The sequence below is a fragment of the Ailuropoda melanoleuca genome, chromosome 3 (genome assembly GCF_002007445.2).
Source record: "Ailuropoda melanoleuca isolate Jingjing chromosome 3, ASM200744v2, whole genome shotgun sequence".
In the NCBI taxonomy this organism is placed as follows: domain Eukaryota; kingdom Metazoa; phylum Chordata; class Mammalia; order Carnivora; family Ursidae; genus Ailuropoda; species Ailuropoda melanoleuca.
In genome coordinates this window covers 23,517,981-23,536,118 of record NC_048220.1, presented here as the reverse complement: position 1 = coordinate 23,536,118, position 18,138 = coordinate 23,517,981, and the positions used below count along the sequence as shown (strand labels likewise).

At 40.0% G+C, this 18,138-nt stretch overlaps 1 protein-coding gene and 1 long non-coding RNA gene across 3 annotated transcripts in view; one reads left to right on the top strand and one right to left on the bottom strand.

The window, feature by feature from the left end:
* The first annotated feature begins 2,288 nt into the window (after positions 1-2,288).
* SAR1B (secretion associated Ras related GTPase 1B) overlaps positions 2,289-18,138 on the top strand; it is a 27,914-nt gene continuing 12,064 nt past the window's right edge. Inside the window, exons 1-2 of one of the 2 annotated variants that reach the window (XM_002912919.4) lie at positions 2,289-2,440; positions 13,942-14,017. In XM_002912919.4, coding sequence (XP_002912965.1) covers positions 13,960-14,017 — 58 coding nt within the window. In that variant the 5' untranslated portion in view covers positions 2,289-2,440; positions 13,942-13,959. The remainder of the gene's footprint in view (positions 2,441-13,941; positions 14,018-18,138) is intronic. The other variant, XM_011224511.3, reaches the window with a different exon arrangement.
* LOC117801466 lies at positions 2,354-6,653 on the bottom strand. Its single transcript, XR_004624020.1, has 3 exons — positions 6,615-6,653; positions 2,745-2,905; positions 2,354-2,659 (listed from the first exon to the last, which is right to left on the bottom strand). It is a non-coding gene; the product is annotated as an uncharacterized LOC117801466 (long non-coding RNA).

Genomic DNA, 18,138 nt, shown 5'->3' with positions numbered 1-18,138 from the left:
TCCTTCCTTCCTTCCTTCCCTGCTTCTTTCTTCCCTTCCTTCCTTTTTCTTCCTTCCTTCCTTTTTTTCCTTATGATTTTATTTATTTATCTGACAGACAGCACAAGCAGGGGGAGCAGCAGGCAGAGGGAGAGTAAGAAGCACGCTCCCCGGGGAACAAGAAGCCCGACTCAGGCCTCAGTCTCAAACCCTGGGATCATGACCTCTGAGCCAAAGGCAGACGCTTAACCAACTGAGCTACTCAGGTGCCCCTCCTGACTCCATTTTAAATGAGATTTCCTTTTATTAATTTTAACAAATCAAACTGGATTCAAGAGTAGGTAAGTGGGAAGGAGAGTAGAGGGGAACTCAGACTGGAAAAACAAGTTCCTCTAACTCAGATCAATGGACTCTAGGGAAATTCTTCAATCCCTCGAGGACAAAAATGTACCTAGGAAGGGTGCCTGGGTGGCTCAATCAGTTAAGCATCCGCCTTCAGCGGAGGTCAGGATCCTGGGTCCTGGGATTGAGCCCTGCATCGGGGTCCCTGCTTGTGCTCTCTTGCTGTCTCTCTGCCAGATAAATCTTCAAAAAAAAAAATGTACCTAGGAGTCTTTCATTTATGAATGGATCACTTGCTCATACGTATTGAGCACCTATTGTATGCCAAGCACTGAAAACAGGATCAAGAGAGTAAAAGGCAGATATAATTCCTGACCTCAGGAAGCTTACAGAATGTCTGTTGGGGGAGACTCTACACAAATAATCACATACTTACTTGGACAATTATAAGGTAACTTGAATGATAATAGGTTAATTGTACCGTTGCTGGAAAAACCAAGTCTGGGAGGGAGGTTTGTTGTTGGTTTTTTTTTTTTAAGAAAGAAAGAAGGAAAGAAGGAAAGAAGGAAAGAAAGAAAGAAAGAAAGAAAGAAAGAAAGAAAGAAAGAAAGAAAGAAAAAAGAAAGAAAGAAAGAAAGAAAGAAAGAAAGAAAGAAAGAAAGAAAGAAAGAAAGAAAAATTATTTAGGAAGCGTAGAGGGGAAGAGGGAGGGAGAGAATCTCAAGCAGACTCCCCACTAAGCATGGAACCCTAAGTGGGACTGGATCTCAAGACCCTGAGATTATGACCTGAGCCGAAATCAAGAGTGGGAAGCTTAACGAACTGACCACCCGTGCACTCCTGGGATGGAGGTTTTGATGAGTGACGTCTATCTGCTGAGACCTGAAGAGTATATATGGCATAAGAAGGTGGAGAGGAGAGGTTTAGAAAATTTGTTCTGGGGGCGCCTGGGTGGCACAGCGGTTAAGCCTCTGCCTTCGGCTCAGGGCGTGATCCCGGCGTTGTGGGATCGAGCCCCACATCAGGCTACTCTGCTATGAGCCTGCTTCTTCCTCTCCCACTCCCCCTGCTTGTGTTCCCTCTCTCGCTGGCTGTCTCTATCTCTGTCAAATAAATAAAATCTTAAAAAAAAAAGAAAAAGAAAAGAAAATTTGTTCTGGCAGAAGAAATGGCAAATGTGAAGCGAAGACACATGGGCTAAGGCATTTCCTGAGGGTGCTGCAGAAAGGGGGAGATCCAGCAGAGCAAGTTACAGGGGTTTTTTTCTATTGAAAACCCATTCGTTAACCCCCAAACAGCTCCTCCTTCTGTCCCTATGACCTAGAAATCTGGCTTGAGAGCAATCTTGAGAGCATCGTACTTACATTAAACACATTTAAGGAAGGTAACGTTAATCCATTAGCAAAGAACAGCAGACTCAAGACAGTCTTGTTTAAAGCTCAAAATCTCGCATCCAACCCATCATCTGGCGCATAATTACGTTTTGTAAGTTACTCGTGAATTCAAGAAACAGGTGTACTTTAAAAATACATATTTTTTAAAATGTATTTTTATTTTTTTATTTTTTTTAAACATTTTATTTATTTATTTGACAGAGATAGAGACAGCCAGTGAGAGAGAGAACACAAGCAGGGGGAGTGGAAGAGGAAGAAACAGGCTCACAGCAGAAGAGCCTGATGTGGGGCTCGATCCCGTAACGCCGGGATCACGCCCTGAGCCGAAGGCAGACGCCCAACGCTGTGCCACCCAGGCGCCCCATAGATGTATTTTTAAAAACGTTTGTCATGGATAGTTTTCCCAAGCTACAGACCCGCGTTTCCTTCTCTGCCTAGGCCCTCGGGGCCCTGAAGACCTTTCCGGCGGACGGGAGCCCAGGTTGCGGGAAGGCTGGCTCCAGCCAGCAGGCGCGCTCGGTCTGGGGATTGGCGGCGGAACCGCGAGGAGGCGGAACTTTCGGCTTGTGGAACTGTGGCCCTGCGGACCATCGGGAGGGAAGCACCCCCCGGCCCGGAAGGAGCTGCGGGGAGCCGGGACCTCGGCAGCCATCGCGCTTTGCAGTTCGAACTAGAAGGGTGTAGGGCGGACGCCAGGTGAGGAATTGCGATCTCTCCATTCGCAGGTGAGTGGCGGCCTCTTCTCCCGGTAGAACCGGCAGGCGGCAGCTGTGGATCCCAGGGAAGGTGCACTTTTCGGGCCTGGGCCCACAGGGGCCCTTGCTTGTGGCCAGGCGAGAAAGGGGTCCCTCTTTTCCTCTCCGGAGTCAGGCGGCACTAAGGAGAACGCGTTCTTGTCCTGCTCTGTGGTCGCTCCTAGAGTCCTCTAGATAGTACGCCTGCTGCTGTCAAACGGTGTCATTTCAGGAGAGAACAATCTGACTATAAGCCGCAGATAAGCCCTTCCTTCCCCTCAGCCTGTTTCCTCACCTGGTCAGCCGAAGGCGGCGGGGATCATTGACAGCTCCAGACCCTGTGACGTGGTGTTTTCAGTTCTCCCAATTAGCGTGGCGGCAAAGTGAGCTTCCTTATTAGTAGAAGTTAACGTTTGGCCATAGCTCAAGTCCCAGCTGAGTGGGAGGAAAGATAAACTGTTGGGGGAAAACTGTAATGATTTAGAAATTGTTCCAGGATTTTTGAACTACATAGACATTTGTTTTGACAGCAGCTGAAACTCTAACCTCATTGGCCCAAAGGACCAAACTCATTAGGAACGTAAGGTATTTGGTACATTAGGCAGAACGAGGTGAGGGAATCCTTTTAATTTGAAAAATTAAATCTAATATTATTTGCATATTTATCGGTCAAGCTCAGTATTACCACGTGTCTTACTCTGAAGAATATTGTAGGTTCTGTGTTAAAATACCAGTTAAGAGTATGAAAGAAGGGGCGCCTGGGTGGCTCAGTCCCTTACGCGTCTGCCTTTGGCGCAGGTCATGATCTCAGGGTCCTGGAATCGAGTCCTGCGTGGGCTCCCCCTTTTTCCCCTGCCTCTCCCCGTGGCTTGTGCGGGCGCGCGCCCTCTCAAATAAATAAAACCGGGGGGGGGGGAAGAGTATGAAAGAAAAGGAGACATTTACTGTCTCCTATGTGTGAGGTGATAGCCATTCGCACAATAGTTCATTAAGGAAGGTAATGGTATCACCCCTATTTTACAGAGGAGGAATAAGGAAAAATTTATAATTTGTTAATAATTAGTGGTGCTGACATAGCAAAGCAGTGTGTATACTGTTTTGAGGATTTACATTCATTACCAAAATATTTGGAACTTTAAAAACTAATCTTATAGTTCAGTGGCATTTTCTGAGTTTGCAGAAAAGGAATGTTTCGACTTTATTTTAGAAATATTAGAGAAGCATTGTTAGTAATTACAAAGATTAGCAGTTGAAAAAAGTACATTTTAACTGTCCTTTCCTTGCGCTTCAAGAAGGAATTGAGACAAAAGATTAGGCTATTAGAAATAAAAATCACTGCCACATTATTTGAACTTTATAAATCAGAATTCTGTAGTAATTATTTCTCCACCTCTTTGAGAATACTTGGTTGATAATCATTTAAATGATTTCTCTGCAAAACATTACTAAGCAAAAACCTTTAAAATCATGCGTTTGAAAAATTTCTTTTGCGGGGCACCTGGGTGGCGCAGATGGTTAAGCGTCTGCCTTCAGGTCAGGTCATGATTCCAGAGTCTTGGGATCAAGCCCCGCGTTGGGCTCCCTGATTGGCGGCAAGCCTGCTTCTCCCTCTCCCTCTGCTATTCCCCCTGCTTGTGCTCTCTCACTCTCTCTGTCAAATAAATAATAAATAAAATGTTATAAAAAAAAAGAAAAAGAAAAATTTCTTTTGTAAGTCATGAGCCACTGAATTCTTTTCCTGAAACCAGTATGTTCTGTATGTTAACTAACTAGAATTTAAATAAAAATTTGGAGGGAAAAAAAAAGAATAAGAAAACTTTCTCTTTCTTGTGTATAGCTTTTTTTTTTTTTTTTTAAGATTTTATTGTATTTATTTGAGAGGGAGTGTGAGAGAGCAAAAGCAGGGGGAGGGCCAGAGGAAGAGGGAGAACCAGACTCCCCACTGAGCAGGGAGCCTGATATGGGGCTCGATCCCAAGACCCCAGCATCATGACCTGAGCCAAAGGCAGACGCTCAACTGACTGAGCCAGTCACCCAGGTGCCTGTGTATAGCTTTTAGAACAATTTCAATTAGGAGTATTTTAAGGGGGCGCCTGGCAGGCTCAGTTGGTGGGGCATGCTACTCTTGATCTTGGGATCATAAGTTTAAGCCCCATGTTGGGGCTTCTTAAAAAAAGTATTTAAAGGATTGAATTTGTCACTGCTTATATCAATTTTCATTTTCTTAATTCAGCATAGGTAAATTCATTACTTAGACTCACAAACAACTTTACTCATAATATAGCGCTTTCCCCCTTCTCTAACTCATAAAAAAATCCTATTTATATTTGTCACAGATTTAACCTTTCAGTTGAGTGTCACTTTTCCCCAAAGGAAACTTGAGTTTGTACTTTTTGTTTGTTACATGAACCCAAAGGTCTAATTCCATTACTATGATTGCTATGCATTCAATCATAGAATGTTTTCTTGAGTTTTGTATTTGCATCACCGTTTCAAAACTTTAAAGGCAATAGAACGAAAATCTAAGAATTTTGGGGGAGAATATTTATAAGGTCAGCACTGTCTTGAAACTTTAACATTATTACTTTCCATCCTTGGTAATGCACAGCGCCTTGCTGAAATTCTATAAAACATGGTCAAGCAGAATTTGGTCTTATATTTCTAGTACTATTTGAATTTGAAAGAGAAGTGTGCATAATTTCTAAATTAGCTTACAGGTAGTTTACTGATCTTATGGAATTTATACGTTTTCATCATAAACCTGATAAAGTTGGGTAGAAAATTATGATTAGTATTTTCTAGTAAATATCTTTACCCAGAGTTGAAGGAAATTATTCTACTACCTTTTCTGGTGAAGGTCAATGACAATGTTGTTAATATTTAAAGTCAAGTTGGGGGCGCCTGGGTGGCACAGCGGTTAAGCGTCTGCCTTCGGCTCAGGGCGTGATCCCGGTGTTGTGGGATCGAGCCCCACATCAGGCTCCTCTGCTGTGTGCCTGCTTCTTCCTCTCCCACTCCCCCTGCTTGTGTTCCCTTTCTCGCTGGCTGTCTCTGTCTCTGTCAAATAAATAAATAAAATCTTTAAAAAAAAATATTTAAAGTCAAGTCATTCATGAAAAATATCATTAAAAACTTCATATTGGGGAGCCTGGGTGGCCCAGTCGGTTAAGTGGCTTACTCTTGATTTCTGCTCAGGTCATGATCTCAGGGTTGTGAGATAGAGCCCCAAGTCGGGCTCAGCTCTAGTCATGGAGCTTGCTTAAGATTCTCTCTCTCTCTTTCTCCCTCTGCCCTTCCCTCTTTCTCTCTCCCCATCTCTCTCTAAAAAATTTTTTCATATTAAAATACTGAAATTTTTCAATATTCTTGTTGATATTGAAATTAACTTGAAAATTGACATTTAGAGTTTGTGCTTTTGAGGAGGCATCTGGTTTAGTTGGTAGAGCATACAACTCTTGATCTCATGGTTGTGAATTCAAACTGCACGTTGGGTGTAGAGATTACTTAAAAAAATCGTTAAAAGTAAAAATAAAGTTTGTGTTTTGAATTTCAGTTAATTTAGTCAGAATAAGTTAATGCCACTTTACATTGTGTAGTATACAAAATGTTTTCAGGTCCATTATCATAATTAATCATTCTTAAAACTCTGTGAGGCAGATAGGTAGAAGAAACTGGAGCTCAGAAAGATTGGCTTTCCCAGAATGAAATAATAGTATTTCAAAAGATGCATATTAAATCCAGATTTTTAAAATTCTAGGATAGGTACTCATTTTCACCATAGCTCTACCATCCTTTGCTTCCCAAAGTTAATATATATTGTTTCTGTAATGGTGTTATATTTGCCTTTTTAGACCATTGGCGCTTTTATTTTTTTTTAATAGCTTCATTGAAAGATAATTCACATACCATAAAATATATCCTCAAAGTATACAATTCAGTGTTTTTAGTATATTCACAGTGTTATGCAACCATCACCACTGTCTATTCCAGGGCATTTTCATCACCCAAAAAGAAACCCAGTACCTGTTAGCAGTCACTCCCAGTTTCCCCTTGCCTCCCTTGTCTGACAACCACTAACTTAGTCTGAGAACTTACATGTTCAGGACGTTTCATGTAAATGGAATCATTCATGGAAGTTTAATGGGAAAAGGCTTTAAGCAGTTACCTGTAATCTGAGAGGTTCGCCTCCATTCTACTCTTTTGTACTGATTTTCATGTTACTGGAGTAGATCACTTTTCTAATCTGCATAGGCACTTTTCCTGTTTGTTGTTCATGCAATAAATAAATCTGCTGACGTGTATATGTTGCCTTGTTCTTGACCTTTGCTCTTCACATGTCTAATAGTGTGTTCATGGTGTTGTGTAACCTGTTCTCAGGGCTCAGGTGTCTGTTTGTGGCTAAGTAACTTTTATTCTAAAGTGGGCATTTTTATTTCTACTTTAAAATGACTAATGTTTCCTACCTGGTTTTACAGTTCTCACAAACCACAATTTTATAGAAATATAAATATCTCATTATCTTCTAAAGCAGAGTTTCCCCATATATGTTAATATATCATCTCTGTAGGGAGCAAATTTGGACCATCTTTATGCAAAAAAATCGTTTTTCCTTCAAGGCTTTAACCACACTCTGTCAGTCTCATAGCTTTCACCTATTAACAATTATCTTCAGTGAGGACTTTTTTTTTTTTTTTTTTAGTAAACTCTGTCCCCAGTGTGTGGGTTCGAAATCATGACCCTGAGGTCAAGAGTCACAGACACTCCACTGACTGAACCAGCCAGGCACCCCTTGAATGAGGACTTTGTCACTTGATTCACAATCTGGTTCTTTCTAGCCTCTGTTCTTCCAGGTGATCCTGCTGTCTGCATGGACAGTACCATACAGCGTGGCTTCCCCTTTCTTTCACTCTGGTTTCCTTCATCTGTCTGTGCCAGAGCCAGGCCTTGGAACTTGCCACCACCCAGACCTGATCCTCTTGAATTTTTGAATCCCACATTCCTCTCCAGTTTGCTGACACAGTTCTGCTCCATCTTTCACTTTTAGTATGACTATGTATACAGTTGCTTTTTGACCAGAGATTTTCCCCTTTCTCTTAGTTCTCTTCTGTGAGAAGCCTGCCTTTGCTCCCCAGTTTATCCCCATATACTAGCTGCCTTTATGCCTTTATTCATGCAGCTTAAACTTTTGATCATATCGCTTCAGTCTCTCACTAGTACTCTCAAATTCCTGTTCCCGTTGTCTTTTTTCAGTTGCTAATCCCTCTTCACTCCATGTTCTGTAAAGCTGATAGTCGCTGGGAGGTGAGGGTGGCAGGGAAGGGGGGAGGTTGGAAATCCATGCAGATGGGCAGTGCTGTGAATGTTTTTTAGCCCCAGCCAAGCTCTTGGCTCTTTTTAGCAGTCTTTTAATTTGATCTTTTCCCCACAGTAGCTATTCGAATCCTCACTCTGCTCCTCAGAAAATTTTCTGTACGCCTTCACTTTTGGAGTCTGATTCCTGCTACTTCCCTTGTATGTTCCCTGGCCCGCCTTCCTTCTACTCTTAGAGGAGGAGATGTGCTCTCAGCCCTGGCTCCTCTTGAGACTTTGCCCTTTGCTTAATTCCCTCTTTCCCTTTCTCTCATCTTTAACCTCTCTCTTTCCCTAGCTCCTTCTTACCAGCGTACTTACCCTTCCTTAAAAAAATCCCACTTCTGTCCTTCCATTTCACACTCTTTGAAAGAGGAAATCTTTCCTTACTGCCTCCAGCTATTGACCTTCTGTCCTACTTATTTTGTGCATTTTATCTCATTTGATCTTTACAACACCCTGAGAGAGTTTGCAAAAGAAACTGTAGCTTGTTCCAAGGTCACACAGTTAATGACTCCTGGAGACCTGGTTCTGCTGTGCTTTAAGTACTGGCCTTGGGATCTCCTGGACTTCCGCTCTGCTGTGGGCTGCTCATGCTCTCAGCGGTTGTCTCTTTGTCACAAAGCAAGCTGTGACATCTCTGCAGTAGTACTTCATGGGGGGCTAACTTCTTACTACTTTTGCCATCGTCTCTCCTAGGTTTTCTTTTTTTTTTTTTAAGATTTTATTTATTTGAGAGAGTGAACAAGAGAGCACAAGCGGGTGGAAGGGCTGAAGAAGCAGATTTCCCCTCTGAGCAGGGAGCCTTACACAGGGCTCGATCTCAGGACCCCGCGATCATGACCTGAGCCACAGGCAGACGCTTAACTGACTGAGCCACCCAGGTGCCCCTCTTCTATCCTTGCTGGGTTTTGTTGGTTCTTCTACTCTGTCCCTTAAAGACCATCTCAAGTGAAAACTCATTTCTTCAGTAGCATTTGGCTGGTGCTTGAGGCAGGAGGCCTTTAGGCAGAATTGGTGGGAGAAATTCATTTTGTTGGTTGGGAAGAAGAATGGGCAGAGGTTTTAAGGTGGTAAAGTATAGGTCACTGGCAGTGAAGGACAACTGGTTTACTTTGACACGGGAAAGCTACAAGTAGAGAAGATTTAAGCTTGTAAAGGTAACCAAAAATAGTGGAAATTCTGGAATACTGGACGAGGAGTTTGAATCATTTCTCAGCTCATAGACCTCCAGTGGCTGTCTATCCACAGGTATAGGGTGGCCATATAATTTCACACCTAATCAGGATGCTGTTGAGAGTGAAAGGAAGCACTGTTAATAATTGTACTGAGATAACTTTGCTGAGACTGTCCCCAGCAAACTGGGAGTTAATAGTCACCCTGATCATGCAACAGGTCAAGTCTAAGATGACATTTTGATGAAGCCACTCTGGAGGATGTGTACAAACTTGTACAAACAAAATTTGACTAGGATGATAGTTTGGGAATGTGATTTAAGGTTCTTCACTAACTGGTTCCTGTAGGAATCAAAGAAAGCTCGAGACTGCAGAAATTGCTAGAGCTGGGGAATAACTAACTAGATGTGGGATGTGAAGGAGAAGGAGGAATTGTATGTCAGAGTCATAAGCTGGAGTGATTTAAAAAATGGTATTAACCATTTAAACAAATTTAAGCCTTTAAAACTTTGTTATAAAGCCACTGCAGTGTAAGAGAAAGGGAATGGGGGCGCCTGGGTGGCATAGCGGTTGAGCGTCCGCCTTCAGCTCAGGGCGTGATCCTGGCCTTATGGGATCGAGCCCCACATCAGGCTCCTCCACTATGAGCCTGCTTCTTCCTCTCCCACTCCCCCGGCTTGTGTTCCCTCTCTCGCCAGCTGTCTCTATCTCTGTCGAATAAATAAATAAAATCTTTAAAAAAAAGAGAGAGAAAGGGAACGGACCTGGAAGTCAGGAACACCCATGTTTGGAACTTGGATGTGCCAATCCCTAATACTTGAGTTTAAGCTATTTGTAACTTCAGTTTCTTCTAATGTAAAATGGGAACAGTAATTTACTTTGCGGCCCAGTCAATAGAGTATGCAACTCTTGATCTCAGGGTCCTGAGTTCAAGTCCCACATTGGGCATGGAGCCTACTTAAAAATAATAATAATATATTTACTTTGAAAGGTTGTTGGGGTGTTTAGTGGTGACATCCACAAAGTGCCTAGTCCTGTGGGCCACATGGTAGAAGAAATAAGAGCAGCTAACGCTGAATGCTTCCTCCATGCCAGAAGCTAAGTGCTTTGTGTGTAGTAATGGATTTAATCTTCACAGCCATCTCAGGTAGCTACTATTATCCCCAGTTTACAGGTAAGGAAATTGAAGTAACTTGCCTAAAGTCAGTGGTAAAGTCCTGGCTCCATAGCTCTTGTTCTTAACCTTAAGACAAATCATAATGCTCATAGGGGTAGCTGCTATTTCTGGTTAGCTTTGCTTTATTAAATTGAAAGACTGATTCGGTATGGTTTCTTATGTCCATATGTTATAGGTAGCAAGCATGAAGACCAAACGCCTAAATTTAGTCTTAGATTTGTTTCTCACTCTGACTTACACCTCACTTGTGATCACCTATTGATTGACACTAAATTTGCAGCCCCCTGACCTGTCCCATCATTTCACAGTATCTTTTTGCTGTCCCCACTTAGTTTCACACCTCTGCACGTAGTATAACAACCACTTAGCAAACTCTTATTTAATGTTTAAGATTTAGGCTGAACATCATCCAAGAAACCTTTCCTTAGCTAAACTTGTTGCCTCTGTAGAACTGTGGAAATAGGAATCTGGATATAGAGATAAGGAGGACTGGTTTTCTCTTTTTCTATACAGAGCATAAAGTACATTTGTGAGCATAACATACCCCTTCCTACTGCATTACTTCTTTTTATTCTCATTTTACACTGTCATGATCATTAATCCCCTAATAGCTTATGATTTATAATATAGGCAGGGTTTTTTTTGTGTTTGTATAAGTTTTGAACTTCTATAGGGTAAGTCGTTACCATCCTAGATAATACCCTCTTCAGTTTTAACATTTTTTAGTTGAATTACATTTATGTAGCTAATTTCTCTCTAGACTATAACCTTTTCAAGAAAAAGAGCCATGTTTATCATCAATATTTGTATCCCCCATGGGGACCCTGGACATAATATGAACTTGGTAATCAATATTGATTTAAATAAAATGTCTCAATACACCACTGCTTTGATTCCCTACCATAAAAATTATGATTCTATTTGAAAAACATAAATCTTTCCTAAAAATCTTCAGAAAAGATAAGCCACTTGTATGTATTTTCTGTGACTACAAGTTTCAATTTCTACATGACCTAGAATAATAGAATGAGATATAATTTTCAGCTTGAGTAAAATAAGAACTCCTAAGTTACTGGATTTTTTTTTTTTTTAAGATTTACTTATTTAATTGAGAGAGAGAGAGCAGTGGTGAGGGGCAAAGGGAGAGAGTCTTTTTTTTTAAAAAAAAGATTTTATTTATTTATTATGTCAGAGAGAAAGAGAGCGTGTGCACAAGCAGGGGGAACAGCAGGCAGAGGGAGAAGCAGGCTCCCCACGGAGCAAGGAGCCCAGTGTGGGACTCCATCCCAGGACCCTGGGGAATCATGGGAATCATGACCTGAGCCTAAGGCAGACACTTAACAGACTGGGCCACCCAGGCGTCCCTGGATTTTTATATATATATGTGGCTCTTCTAGTTCTCATTCTTGTGCTACTGACACATGAAACTTCATAATTTGTGAGTCACTCTCAGTTAGGAATGGACTGGTTCTTGTGAGTTCAAGTAAGGGGATGGAGGAGGGGAGAGGCTATCGCTTGGATTCAGGGGATCTCCTCAGTTCCACGGAACTGAAGGTAGGTGTCTCTTTTGTCTCTCACTTTCAAGGCAGTGTAATCTCTTAACACCTTATCCTCTAGCAATTCTGAGTTTGGTGGGCCTGTCTGGATCAGGGTTGGCAGCCCACTGACTGAGAGGTAAAGAAAGCAGTGTTGTGTGTCACACTTTGTCTAAAAAATGTCAAAGACAGAAGAAGCTTTCAAATTGTTTGGACTTGGCCCAAGTTTTGGGCCTGGGTTTTGTTTAGCTCTAGAAAAATGAACTTTGTTGGGGCACCTGGGTAGCTCAGTCAGTTAAGCGTCTGCTTTTGGCTCAGGTCGTGATCCCAGAGTTCTGGGATCGAGCCCCGCATCAGGCTCCCTGCTCATTGGGGAGCCTGTTTCTCCCTCTCCCTCTCCTGTTCCTGCTGCTTGTGCTCTCTCGCTCTGTCAAATAAATAAATTTTAAAAAAATAGAAAATGAACTTTGTTGATCTGAAGATGTATTTTTGTATATGTGATCTTTCATTTCTCCAGGCTTTTTTTCCTCCTCTTTCCATATTAGCTGTATTAGTTATCAAGCACATGTCAAGTAAATGCTAAACGGAATATACTCTGCATTTTCTACTGTGATTTAAAAAAACGTTTTTTAATATTGAATAATATGATTAAAATTTGAAAAATGCAGAAAGATGACAGACCCAGAAATTTACCACCTGGTACCATTTGCTACAAAAGACCAGAAGTAACAGAAGGAGGGTTTTTACTCCACATAGGTATAATCAGACTCAGAAACTTATTTCGTTATTATAAATGTCCTTTTTAAGTCTCTTTCTCCTTGCTCTTCCTTCCCCCACTCTAAGGTTTTGGTATCTATNCGTTTTTTAACATTGAATAATATGATTAAAATTTGAAAAATGCAGAAAGATGACAGACCCAGAAATTTACCACCTGGTACCATTTGCTACAAAAGACCAGAAGTAACAGAAGGAGGGTTTTTACTCCACATAGGTATAATCAGACTCAGAAACTTATTTCGTTATTATAAATGTCCTTTTTAAGTCTCTTTCTCCTTGCTCTTCCTTCCCCCACTCTAAGGTTTTGGTATCTATGTCACAGATCGTATGTACTTCATTTAACTAACTGTTGAATATAGATTATTTCCAAATTTCTTCTTATATAATGTTTTGATGAACATCTTTATACATAAAGATTGTCCATATTTAGGACAGTTTCTAAAAGTAGAATTCTTGAGGGGTGTCTGGGTGGTCAGTTGGTTAAGCCTCCGACTTTCATCTAAGCTCAGGTGTTGATTTTGGGGTTGTGAGTTAAAGCCCCACATTGGGCTCCATGCTGGGCGTGGAGCCGACCTTCAATAAATAAATAAAGTAGAATTCTTGGGTCAAACAGTATAACATATGTATTACTGCTGAATTAGTTATTAAAAAGATGTGCACCAATTTATACTGCCACTAACCACCTCTCTTACCGCATCTTTTCCAGTTCTGGCTGTTAAAATTTATTTTTGTGTTTGCCACTCTGATTGGCAAATAATGGTTTCTAGTGAGGTTTTTTTTTTTTTTTTAATTAAAACAGTTTTTTTGGTTTGTTTTTGAAAAATGGAAAAAGGCCTTGTACTTTTTTTTTCTTCCTTTTTTTTTTTTTCAAGATTTTATTAATGTATTTGTCAGAGAGAGGGTATAAGCAGGGAGAGAAGCAGGCAGAGGGAGAAGCAGGCTCCCTGATGAGCAAGGAGCCCAATGTGGGTCTTTTTTTTTTTTTTTTTTTAAGATTTTATTTATTTATTTGACAGACACAGCCAGCGAGAGAGGGAACACAAGTAGGGGGAGTGGGAGAGGAAGAAGCAGGCTTCTAGCTGAGGAGCCTGATGTGGGGCTCAATCCCAGAACGCTAGACTCACGCCCTGAGCCGAAGGCAGACGCTTAACGACTGCGCCACCCAGGTGCCCCCCCACCCCCGCCCTGCCGCCTCGACTTTTTTTTTTTTAAGTAAGCTCTACACCGAGCATGGGGCTTGAAATCACAGCCCTGAGATAAAGAGTCAAGTGTTCTACCAATTAACCCAGCCAGGCACCCCACTAGTTTGTATTTTAATGGCATTTTGTTTTTTATATATCAGTATATATCAGATTAGACCACCCTAGATAAGAATGGCTAACTCCTTATAGGAAGTTTTTGTAGGATTATTTACTCAGAGTTTGTGTTTGATGTTGTTGTTAAATGTTGACTACTGAATTTGAAACACTTTTTTTCCAGACCCTATAAGATTTGGATATGTCCTTCATATTTGACTGGATTTACAGTGGTTTCAGCAGTGTGCTACAATTTTTAGGTATGTTGGTTCTTTGTTCCCTACTGTTATCCCATTTAATCCTACTTAAATAAAAGTGCCTATTTGTCTAGCGCCTCTTTACATATAACCCAGTAGTTCTGAATGTGAGCTTTATTTTTGTTGTTGTTTTTATTTTGGACGGGAGGGCTTTAAAATCATAAAAACGTGTTGAGTTACTCATTGTATCCCTTATAAATTATATAATCTTGGGCAAATTACTTTCTCCACCTTAACCTTAGTTTCCTTATCTGTAAATTAAAAATAATTCCTACCCCTTGAGGTTGTTGATAGGAATATTATTTATAGGAATAGCCACCTTTGATTAGCCAATTTACCTAAGTGCTTTAGATACTTTATCTCATTTAATCTTCACAGGAATTCTGTGCATTATTTTTGTTACTATAAAATGCACGTTCTGTAAAGTGTTTTGTATATCATAACTGGCAGCATATAATCTGCTAAATGAGACGTGTTTACCCAGCAATTCTGACTAGTGATTTTCCTCTTTTTATAGATTTTAAAGAGGAAAAATCTTAGCATCTCATTCTCTTATTGATACTCTTAACTTCTCACATTTTCCAGTGAAACAAGCTTTTGATTAACTTTTATGTTACGACATACACAATTTTATTATTATAGTAATTAATGAAGATATTTCTGGTCTCCTATTTCAAATCATGCTCCAAGTTTAGTCTCCATGTAATCATCATCTTGAACTAGAACAAAGAGAAGCATTTCATGTAATTACAGAGTTGTCAACATAATTCCTAACTGGCCACAACCATACTTATGAATTACTATCTCCTATATAAGTAGCTCTTTTTCCACAAACATAATTTTAACAAACCAAATTTTGTTTGGAAAATACACATTTTGTTTGACTACTATGTATTAAAAGAATAAAAATGTAAGATCAAATTTTGTCAGTCTATTTTTATTTCTTATTTGGATCACAATATTTGCACATTTTCAAAAATCAAGATTTTCGTTTTTAAAATAAAATTCCTCACATTTTATACTGTCACTCTACTACAGGTCAAATATCAGATCTCTTTATTACCTCCTCGAGAATTCTTAAATATTTTTATCAGACTGAAATATTTTGTTACATATTTGCAACAACTGGGTCAGAAATAAACATTTTAAACTTCATTTTACTGGTATAACCTGGGTTGTAACAGGTTGGTATCTATATCTCAGTTTATATAAAAATTAATCTATGCTGAATGTTGACAAGGCAAAATAAATGGCCTCAGGAGCAGGAGGTTAATAGGGCTAACAGTAGGAGGCAGTGTAGAGAAACAAATGAACCAAATCTTTGGCATCAGGCATGGTTTCAAATGTCACATCTAACTTCAGCATTTGAGCAAGTTAACTTTGAGCCTTTGTTCCCCTCTAAAAAAGAGGATAATAATGTTTACTTCAAAGAGTTATTCTGAAGATTAAATAATGTGTAACAGCTTGCTTGACAGTGCCTATCACAAAATAAGGATTTAGTCTAACCCACTCTGACGTTTACATGTTCTAGGTCTTCCTTTTACAATCTTATCCAGTGCACTTTTACTACTTAAAAGGATGGTAAGATTGATTGTGATTGCACTGGTTAGAAACAATCTATGTAGAAACATTTTAGGACATAGAAATGGGGCGCCTGGGTGGCTCGGTCTGTTAAGTATCTGCCTTCAGCTCAGGTCATGATTCCAAAGAGTCCTGGGATCGAGCCCCACATCAGGCTCCCTGCTCAGCAGGGAGTCTGCTTCTCCATCTCCCTCTGCCCCTCCCTCTGCTTTTGCTGTCAAATAGATAAATAAAATCTTTTTTAAAAAAAGAAATGGAAATGTATAAAAAATTATTAGTCACAGTTCATGATTAAATGTGAAATGTTGTATCCCAGCTCAAGTAAATATGGAAGACAGTCTTACCCCTTAGGATTAGAACTCTTGGTCACGGGGTTATCAAAAGATTCAGACTTCAATTTACTTCTTAAGCTTCAATGTGGATAAAGAATTAGGTGTTATTTTGGCATGAACCTATTAAATAGGTAGCCTGAATTACAACGCCTAATGTCTTTAAAAGTTCATTTATTGATAAAATATATTTTGGGGTTGCTGCTGTGTCCCCATGCTCATGTAATTCCATGGGTGTTAGACAATTAAACACATGAAACATAAAGTTCGATATTACCACATACCTGTTAGAATGTTTAAAAGCTGGGCATTGACAACACCAGATGCTGACAAGGGTGTGGAGCAGCAAGAACTTTTATTCACTGCTGGGAATTCAAAATGGTACAGATACTTTGGAAGATTGGGTGATTTCCTGCAAAACTACACATACTCTTACTATACAATCCAGCAGTTGTGCTCCTTGGTATTTACCCACAGCAGTTGAAAACTTAGGTCTACACGTGAACCTGCACACTGATGTTTTATAGCAGCTTCGTTTATAATTGGCAAAACTTGGAAACAACCAAGAATACCCTTCAGTAGGGTGAATGGAGAAATAAACTGGTACATCTAGACAATGAAGTATTAGCACTAAAAAGAAATGAGCTATCAAGCCATGAAAAGACATGGAGGAAGCTAAAATGTATATTACTAAGTGAAAGAAGCCAATCTCAGAAGTCTACATACTGTCTGATTACAACTATATGACATTCTGGCAAGACAAAAAGGCAGAAATATGGAGACAATAAAAAGATGAGTGGTTGCCAGGCAATGCAGGTAGGGTGGGATGAACAGGCAGAACATATAGGATTTTTAGGGCAGTGAACATACCTTGTATGATATTATAATGATGGATATATGTTCTTATATGTTTGTCAAAATACGGAATATACAACACTAAGAGTGAGTCTTAAGGTAACTCTGGGTGATTATGATGTATCAGTGTGGGCTCATCGTTGGTTAAAAATGTACCGTTTTGGTGAGTGATATTGATAAGGGGAGGAGGCTGTATATGTGTGGGGATGGGGTATATTGGAAATCTCTGTACCATCCTGTCAGTTTTGTTGTAAACCTAAAACTGCTCTGAAAAAAAGCCTTTAAAAAAAATAAAGCTCAGGGGCGCCTGGGTGGCACAGCGGTTGAGCGTCTGCCTTCGGCTCAGGGCGTGATCCCGGCGTTATGGGATCGAGCCCCACATCAGGCTCTTCCTCTATGAGCCTGCTTCTTCCTCTCCCACTCCCCCTGCTTGTTCCCTCTCTCGCTGGCTGTCTCTATCTCTGTCGAATAAATAAATTAAAAAATCTTAAAAAAAAAAAATTTAAAAAAAAAATAAAGCTCAATTTTGAATTTCACAGTAAATAGCAATCTCTTACCAATTGGTCAATACTCTTTTTCCTATCACTTCCTCTGTCATTATTGGTTAATACATCTAAAATTATGTGCTTAGTTTTTTTGTTGTCGTTGCTTTAGTTTTATGCAATCCTGTGAATAGTTTAACTGTATTCTCAGGGAAATTTGACAGTGACCTAAACTTTTTATTGAAAAAAACTCACTACTAACAGAAGTGCTTATTTTATTTTCATCCGTGAAAAATCTCTTTAATTTTTCTTTTGGTCCAGCTTCATAAGTACATGATGTCAAGTATGTTACGATTGTTTTTTCTAGTAGAGGACGTTGATATTTATCCCTGAATTGTCAAGGGAATCAGCATTGTGGTATTGAGACAAGTTTAGGTAACACATTCAGTGACTGGGACAGAGTTTAGTTTTAAAATGATCTGAGGGGCACCTGCACGGCTCAGTCAGTTGAGCATCTGCCTTCAGCTCAGGTCATGATCCCGTGATCCTGGTAGGATCCCTCTGCCTGTTGCTCCCCCTGCTTGCGCTCTCTCTACGCGCTTTGTCAAATGAATGAATACAATCTTTAAAAAAAAAAATGACCTGAATTTGCAAATCAGGACGGATTTAGAATAGCTCTTCAAAACTAAAAATAGACTAGAAATTCAAGCTTATTCAAGCCAGTTTATAAAATCTTACAAGTTCAAAAGGTTAATAGGTGTTTCTGTAGAAAAAAATTCTAGAGTAATTAGGAAAAGTATCCAAATAACTAAACTATAAATGTTATATTATACTTTTATTTCAAGTCTTTTGTTAAGATAATCTTATGTCAGAATTT